The sequence below is a fragment of the Rutidosis leptorrhynchoides genome, chromosome 3, assembly GCF_046630445.1.
Source record: "Rutidosis leptorrhynchoides isolate AG116_Rl617_1_P2 chromosome 3, CSIRO_AGI_Rlap_v1, whole genome shotgun sequence".
In the NCBI taxonomy this organism is placed as follows: Eukaryota; Viridiplantae; Streptophyta; class Magnoliopsida; order Asterales; family Asteraceae; genus Rutidosis; species Rutidosis leptorrhynchoides.
In genome coordinates this window covers 508501542-508511134 of record NC_092335.1, presented here as the reverse complement: position 1 = coordinate 508511134, position 9593 = coordinate 508501542, and the positions used below count along the sequence as shown (strand labels likewise).

The 9593-nt window shown below is 35.2% G+C and overlaps 1 protein-coding gene across 1 annotated transcript; it reads left to right on the top strand.

Annotated features, from left to right (window-relative positions):
* Nucleotides 1-1295: 1295 nt before the first annotated feature.
* On the top strand, nucleotides 1296-1880 carry LOC139901837 (uncharacterized). The gene has a single exon (XM_071884510.1). It carries the CDS (start codon nucleotides 1296-1298, stop codon nucleotides 1878-1880), a length of 585 nt encoding a protein of 194 aa, XP_071740611.1.
* Nucleotides 1881-9593: the final 7713 nt, after the last annotated feature.

The following is a 9593-nucleotide window of genomic DNA, read 5'->3' as shown; positions in this document are numbered from 1 at the left end:
AATACTTTAATATCCTTAGTAAGATTTATATTAATAATGTTAATAAAATAATACTAGTAATATTAATAAGAATCATAAAATTAATAAGAATCATAAAAATGGAAACTTTATATAAGAATAATAATTTTTAGTTATAAAAATGATAGTAATCATAATAATAATATTAATTATAATTTTTCTATTAACGAGATTAATAATGATAAAGATATTACTAATCACATTAACACTAATAATATTTATGATATGACCAAGATCATAACATTTATTACTAAATGTAATAAAAATGATATTAATGATGATAACAATAATTTTAGTAATAATCATAATAATTTAATGTATAAACTTTCACATTTATATATCATATGTAATACTAATAATACTGGTATTAATATTACTTATTAATAATAATATTAGTATAACAACTATACTTATTATTAAATTTAAATCGAATATAACAATATCACATATTATTATTTATGTAGTATAAGATATATTATGTAGTAGCAAATATATATACGATTTAATATTTTTACATTAATAATTCCAATTGATTGGAGTACATTTTATTAGTTCAAAATGATATCTATGTGTATTTGTATTTATATTTATATCTATGTAATATCTAATAATCATATGATACATTATATAATAACTTTTCTTGAATACTTATTATAATTTTTATTACAATATACCTATAATGATAATTATACATTTTACATGGAGATCATTTATAATTATTTACAAATTCCTTTTAAGTTACACTTAATTATTTTTGTATCTTGTTTTTACATCTTTATATGTATACATATTTAATTACAAACAATTGTTCGTGAATCGCCGGGAATGGTCAAAGGGCAAATGCATTCATGTAATCTATTCCAAAATTTTGAAACTCAGCTTTACAGACTTTGCCTATCGTGTCGGAAACATACATAATTAAGTTTAAATTTTGTCGGAAATTCCCGGGTCATCACACAATTAGCCCAGATTACAAACCATCATCATCAAGAAACGTGTTAGTTATGACAAAATTACAACCAACAATATCCACCATACCCTCACCACAAGAAATAGAAAAAATCAAATCCATTACAAAAGAAAAATTTATTCACTGTTACAATACCCTTGTCAACTACGAAGAAAAATTCAAAAATCTATCATTCTACCCAAAAGAAAATATTACCTATGGACCAAAAGTAATTATACTACCAGAAGCCTCATCACTAACGGTATATGAATATTTCAGCCTAGGACTCACGGATTGTATCTACACAAAAAAGGAAAAAATAAACTCAATGTTCGGATTTTTTCCCGAATACTTCAGACAAGCACTTCATCAGTACGCAGAAAAAATAGCTAAAGATAGATCCATTTTCTTGAAAACCTATAATATCTATCCACTTTTCGAGGGGGAGAAGCTACAACAAGTAAGCTTCGCAATTGTCAAATTAGGAATTAGCAACGAAAACTATTCACCAATTCCACAAATTGAAGATAAGGAAATAAGCTCAGAAAAAATAATGGCCAACTACATAATGAATTACAAAGGACTTTGTGAACATTCGCAAAAAATCCAACCCAGTTCAAGACTTAATTACAAGAGCCCAACAATGTTGGTATACAGCAATAGCCCAAGAAAAATGATGACTGAAGCCCAAGACAAAGCAATAGCAGCATTCGAAAGACCCATTATTGATCTACACGAAAGTATGAAGATTCCAGAACCTGCAAGAAAAAGAATTTGTGAATTAATTCAAGGCGTAGGACATCATAAATGTAATTACTGTATAAGCGACAGCTCATCAGCAAAGGAATCGGATAAGGACGACAGCTCATTTGAAGTTTTCCTAGAAGATAAGGAGAGCAGTAATGTAATATAATTAAAGTAGTGTTTACGCTCAATAATGTAAATAGTATGTAGTACTGTGTAATAGGTTACTGTATAATAGAGTAATAATGTAGTGTTACTGTGTAATATAGCAATAATGTAGTCCAAGTGTGTAAAACTCCTCTATATAAAGGAGTAGTTATCATTTGTGTAATTCATAGTTTAGTTTCCAACTATCAATAAAACGTGTGTTTTATTTGACTTTTGCTCTTGAGCATAAGTTTGTAGAATTGTTGAACTTTTAAAGTTCTGAATAGCAGTTCGCACTTTTCATATACTCAAAATAATAAATTAAAGATACAAAATCGTAACCAAGAAAGGAAATTACTCATCAAAAGCAACGTCAATTCCAGAAGACAAATTCAGGTATGAAAGCTCAATACTTTGATCTTACTGATTACTATAATTTGCAATATCATGTTATAGGACTAATTAATAATGGTATAGCAATAATATTGATTGACACGGGATCATGTCAATCTTTTATTAATGAAAATTTTTTAAAAAATGAAAAAAGATATAAGCTAACAACACCAGAAGAAGCAAGTTTTTTAGGATCAACATATGTAATAAAAGAATATGCTATTATAAATATAATATTGTCTGAAACTTTAGTACTAAAAACAAAAATAAAAATATTAGAGAAAGAAAACCCTGTTCAAGTATTATTTGGAACAGACCTTATAGATCAATTTGATCATTTTGAAATAGCTAAGGAAAAAATATTAATTAAAATAGGAAATACTAGACATATAATTCCTAGAATAAGATTAATGGAATTTAATATTGTATTCTTTCTATAAATGGAGAAAAATACAGATATATTTACTTATATAAATACACAAGAAACAGAAGAAGGATATAGTTCAGAAATATTAATAGAAAGCGGCAAAAATAAAAGAAATAGAGAAAAATAGTAAAATAAATATAAAAGAAGGTCAAGGAATAAAACATACATTATTTAATAATCTATGGAGAAAAAATATAATATATTTAGGGAAAATGGTATCCGAAACACCTATAGAAATATCCGAAGCAAAAGGAACACTAAATTTACCAATAATAGAAAGAAATGGTATAAATAATAAGCTAAGAGAGATACCTCGTGAAAAAAGAGCAAAAATTTCATATATACACATAGGAAGAATACAAATAGTATTAAAATCAACCTATCTAAGAGGAATAGATTCCTCAATAGAATTAATAATTACGGATAATAGAATTAAAAATCAAGAAGAATCGATAATAGGAATTATTCAAGGATATTTAGGATATACTACAATAAAATTTGAAGTAGCCTTACAATATGGAATACCCCTAGATACAAAAAATTTAGATAACTCAGTAGGAATAGCTTTTAATTTTAAAAGACAAGATTTAATGAAACAAGGAGATTACCCCTTTAGTATTTCATATGCAATAGGATACGCACTTAGTAACTCAAATCATTCAATAGAATTTAAAGATAGAGAAAGAATTTTAATAGATGAAATATTTGAACAAACTAGTACTCAAAAAAGAATGATTAAAAAGAAACTGTTGAGTCCCCAAAATAATTAAGGATTTAATTATGACAAAACAATATTTATTTGCACTAAAGTGTTATGTGCAGCCAGCACAAGTTTGTTTATGTATAGTCAGCTAATATAGCTGTGTCGAGTGTTTAGTATGCTGCCTAGTCTATCAGCACAAGGTAAAAATGTATTCTTCGAATCAGCACAGGATGTGCACCCAGCAAATCAAGAATATCAAGTGACTCAGCATATGAAGGACCAGTAAGTCTGGATATCAGCATACAACACAAGACAGCCATGCTCCATTACAAGCATGATAAGTTTCCCTGAGTGGTCTACATCAAATATACTATTCAACAGAAGTCGAAGACAAAGTTGAACAGAGAAGGACACACGTCGGCGGCTGACAAGTGACCTTACAAGACCGCATGGGAATGCAGAAGTTTAACTTATGTGCAGACATAAGTTATCCATTGTCAACACCTAGGGAACACAACATTCTATTTGTTTAATCAAATAGTGGTGCCAAACCGAATTGGGGTGTTCCTGCAAATAGCTACTAAAGAGGAAAGAAAGGGAGCACGCCTCCTTACACAATTGTCCCCTCAAGTACAGACATCCTATGTACCAGTGGACAATAGATCAATTACACGGTTAATAGAACTACTATATATATTGTTGTATCCACTATTGTAAAAACTAGTGGTGTGGGTTTATCTGTTAGAGTCTAAACCGTGTAATAGCTTTAGTTTATCTCTTACCTATAATCTAGGTAATCTGTATCAACCAACTATCATTTCCGCCAAGGATAGTTGTGATTCTTTCTGATTTAATCAATAAAGAATAACCGTTGAAAATTACCTGTGACTCTATCTTATTTACTACAGAATACTAAACGTGTTTAACTGACTAGTTAATTAAGAAAAGAATTGTATTCACCCCCCCTCTACAATACTCCTGTTGTTATTAAGGGACCAACAACTGGTATCAGAGCTTCAGTCTTGATAATTAATATCTTGGATCTGAATTCTCTTATGGCTTCGTATTCAAACTCAGCTTACCTTGAGAATGGCTCGTCTAACAGACCACCTAAGTTTGATGAAGATGAGTATGAAACCTGGAAGGCAAGGTTCATGCTCCATCTTGAGTCTGTGGATTCACTCATGCCTGGAATTGCCAAAGATGGCCCTTTTGTTCCCACTGAGACAGTTGGTAGTGCACCAGCAACAGCTGACACTCCTGCCATCCCTGGCAGGGAGGTTATTCTCACTCCCTCTAGATGAGATGATGAGGATAAACGTCGAGTTGGTCTTGACCCTAAAATCAGAACCCTGTTAGCCATAACTTTTCCTAACCCACTGTTCAAACTGATCAAGGGAAAAGAAAATGCTAAGCTTATGCTTGACTACCTAGATGTCACCTATGAGGGTATGGGAGAAGTTAGGCAGAACAGGATGATTGCTCTTAAAAGAGAATATAAAATGTTCTTTGCCTATAAGAATGAAACCCTTAAGCAAACTTTCATTAGGTTTAACTCTTTGATAGCAGACCTGATCACTTTAAATGTGACCTACACTGAATTTGAACAAGTGAAAAAATTCATTGATGCACTGCCATGTAAATGGAGACCTGTTACTGACCCATTAAGAACCACACAGACCCTAAAGAACTTTAACCTGTCTTCTCTCTACAGTTCCCTTTGGAATCATGAGAAGGCAGAAGCCAAGTTTGAACTTAACATGAAAGAAAACTTTAGGTCTGCCCCCACCACTTCAAAATCATCTAAAAATGATGATACTGCTCTTATTGCTGCTGCTAAATGGAAGAAAGCTCAAAAAGCTTTACTAGTTCAAAAGTTACTGGCAGAACAAGAGTCAGCTGATAGTGTTGAGGAAAGTGGAACTGGGTCTGAAGAAAGCAGTACTGATGAAAGTGATGTAGAAGGGTTTGCTGAAGGTATGGCTCTGCTGGCTAGGCAGTTCAAAAGGTTCAATCGTAGTAGAACCAGCAAGTCATACAAAGGGAGCAAAAAGCCAAGTGCTAGGTACAACAGCAAGTCAGTCAAGGGTCCTAAATCTGAGTGCTTTAATTGTGGGAAGGTTGGACATTTTGCTGCTGAATGCATGTCCAAGAAACCTTCCACGTCACATGCTAACTCTTTCTCAAAAGCTGATAAGTACAAAAACAAGTACAAAGCTATGAAAGCTCAGATGAAGGAAAGTGCAAAGACTGACAAGAAGGGTAGACAGCCAGAAAAGGTTCTAGTTGCTGAACATCATGACTGGGATGAAGCCAGCACGTCTTCATCTTCTGATAGTGATACTGATGATGATGGTGCTGGTTACGCTACTGGTAAAAAGCTGTGTTTGATTGCCAAAGAGGTCGAGGAGTCTGATGAGGATGATGGTGGTAGTACGTTTTTGGCTGATATGAGGGAAGCTGATCAAAACAGAGATTCTCCTCAATGGAAAACTGAAATGATGTATAAGGTTGATAATTTTCGAACTTATACTGATGATGAAAAAGCTGAAATGTTTGACTACCTAAGAGTTGACTTATGCAGAAGCTGCAAACGTGAAGAGAGTTTGAAATCTAATAACAAATCTTTAAATGAAAAACTCAAAGGCAAAAATGATGAAATTAAGATCTTAAAAGATACAATTTCCAAACTTGAAAAACAAAACTTTGCTTTAGAAACTCTTCACGTTGAGGCAGCAGAAGTCAAGACCCAGCTGGACAATCTCAAAAGAGTTGTTGCTTCATGGTGCACATCTGCTCAACGCACAGCTAAATGTGTTAACGTGCAGGTGCCTGCCCAAGTTCAAGCCTTCTTTGCTGGTGACTATGCTGCTGCTGCTGCTATTGCAGAAGTTACTTTCATGGACCCGATTCTTGAAACTGATCCTGAAGCTGTCTTGCCAAATACTTTTGCCAAGATAGTTGAAGGTAAAAAGGTTGTGACAAACAAATTTGTTAGACCTACTGTGTCCCCACCACCTGCCATGAAAGAAATTTTGGAGGATGAAGTTAGAGCAAGAGAAGCCAGTAACTCAATTGATGAGACTACTGACCCCTCAAGCATCTACTACATGACTCCGAAAGAAAGACGTATTAAAAGGGAAATCACTGAAAACAATTTGAGAAAAGTTAAACCAACTGATTCCCCTTCGTGTTCGAGTTCTACCAGTGCTAAGCCAGCTGATGACCAATCTACTGGTCACCCAGTAGCTGCAGACAAGCCAGTGAAACGAAATACTGGCAAATCTAAGGCAGCAGTTAAGATACCTACTGGTTCATCAGCATCAGAAGACAAGCCAGCAACTTCCCACGCTAACTTGTCAAATGATAAAGGAAAGACAGTTCGCCATGGTCATGGTACTGGTTCCAAAAGGAAAGCTGCCCATAAGGGAAAAGCAAAAATTGACTCGACTGATGAGCTGTCTATCACTGAGATAATGACAGTCAAGCTTGACCAGCTAATTGAGGCAGTAACCAAAAGTCGACCCCATCTTACTGCCCCTATTAGATCTGTGCATGACCAGCCACAAAAGGCAAAAGTGAGAAAATGCTACAAATGTGGCAGCAAAGCTCACTTGGCTAACCAGTGTACTCAAACCCAAACCCCATCTGCTGCTTCTTCTAGCAAGCCAGTAGAAAAAAAGAAGTCATCAAAGGTGACTCCTTCAGAACCCATCCTTGGATGGGTTCCCAAAAAGAACTAATCTCTAAGCTATTGTGCAGGGCATTCAAAACAAGCAAATCTGGTATCTCGATAGTGGTTGTTCGAGACATATGACTGGAAGTAAGTCCCTGCTGATGGACTATCAGGATAAGGATGGTCCAGTTGTTTCGTATGGAGATAATTCGTTGGGTTACACAAAGGGTTTTGGTACTTTGACAAATGGGAATGTCACGTTCTCAAATGTTGCACATGTAGTTGGGCTTAAACATAACTTACTCAGCATAAGCCAACGGACAAGCAAGAATAAGATAGTCCAATTCAGAAAGAAAATTGGTACTATTTTTGATAAGACAGGGAAGCCACTGCTGACTGCAAAACGTCATGAAAACATGTATCAAATTGACATGAACACAGCAGTCACAACAACTGATACTTGTTTCTATTCGAAGGCAGCAGACAACCTGAAGTGGTTATGGCACAAGAGACTCTCACATCTCAACTTCAAAGATATTCACAAATTATCCAGTAGAAGTTTGGTGTCTGGGCTACCCACAATGTCTTATGTGAAGGACAGATTGTGTCCTGGTTGTGAAAAGGGGAAACATCACCATGCCTCGTTCAAATCAAAGCAAATCTCATCTGTTGAGAAACCATTTCACTTACTTCATATGGATCTATTTGGTCCAGTGAATGTGGCCAGCTGTAGTGGGAAGAAGTATACACTGGTTATTGTTGATGAATACTCGAGATACACTTGGGTGTTCTTTTTGAGGCAAAAGAGTGAAGCTGCTGATGAAATCATCAATTTTATCAAAAGAATGGAGCTTTTGAATGGGCAACTGGTGAAGCAACTAAGAAGTGATCATGGTACAGAATTCAGAAATGCTACATTAGAAGAATTTTGTGCTGACAAAGGTATTTCCCAAAATTTCTCTGCTGTGAGAACACCTCAGCAAAATGGTGTTGCAGAAAGAAGAAACAGAACTCTCATTGAAGCAGCAAGATCTATGTTGGCTGAGTCTGGGTTGAAGAATTCCTACTGGGCAGAAGCTGTGAATACTGCCTGTTTTACCCAGAATAGATCTCTTATTGTGAAAAGACATCAGAAAACTGCTTATGAAGTTCTCAAAGGAAGAAGACCCTCAATTTCATTTCTTCATGTATTTGGCACTCCCTGTTACATTCTAAATAATAGGGATCAGCTGGGCAAATTCGATGCTAAAGCTGATGAAGGTATATTCCTTGGATATTCCAACATGTCAAAGGCATATAGGGTCTACAACAAAAGAAGGGGTTGTTTTGAAGAATCCATTAATGTTACATTCTATGAAACTGCCTCTGCTTCATCTACTGATCGTGAAGATGAAGTGTTACTGTTTGAAGAGCCTACTCAGCAAGCTCTTGATGATGAAGAGCCAGCAGCACAACCCTCACCAATCCATGCTGCTGGGTTCTCTGATGATGAAATGGAACATTCTGTTCCATCTGTGTCTAAACCAAGTGGACCTACTGGCTCTACTGAAGTGCTGCAACTTGAGCCTAGGTCTGCTGGTTCTGAGAGATCACAAGCTGGTACTGATTCTACTGATATTGATCAGCAACCTTCTGTTGCTGCTCACTCATCTGAACCAGCTGATAATCAAGATGCTGTGTGTTCTACAACCAGCTCACCTGTTCATAACACCAAATGGACAAGGGAGCATCCGATTGAGCAGATTATTGGTAATCTTGCGAGTGGTGTTAAAACACGGAAGCATGCAACCAGCAACTTTTGTATGCATGTTAATTTTGTGTCTACCATTGAGCCCACGTGTCCTGAGGAAGCACTTCAAGATCCTAGCTGGGTTGGTTCAATGCAAGAAGAAATTACTCAGTTTGATAGGAACAAAGTGTGGACATTGGTACCTGAACCTGAGGATAAGACAAAGAAGATCATTGGTACTAAGTGGGTGTTTAAAAACAAGATGGATGAAGATGGTGACGTTATCAGAAACAAAGCAAGATTGGTTGCTCAAGGGTTTAGACAGGAAGAATGATTGGATTATGGGGAAACTTATGCACCAGTGGCTAGGATGAAAGCTATCAGATTGTTCTTAGCATATGCTGCTAGGATGAACTTTAGAGTATTTCAGATGGATGTTAAATCTGCATTTCTGAATGGGAAGCTGCAAGAAGAAGTTTATGTCAAACAGCCTCCTGGTTTTGTAAGCAGTAAATATCCAGACCATGTCTACAAGTTAGACAAAGCTCTTTATGGCCTTAAACAGGCTCCAAGAGCATGGTATGAGACACTTCATGTGTATCTCACTGGTATAGGTTTTAAAGTTGGAACAATTGATACCACTCTATTCTCAAAAGAGATAGATGGTGATCTCTTGTTGGTACAGATATATGTGGATGATATTATTTATGGTTCTAAAAATGAAAAACATTGTCAAGATTTTTCAAAACGTATGTCAAAGGCATATGAAATGAGTTTACAAAGAGATCTGCAATACTTTTTAGGATT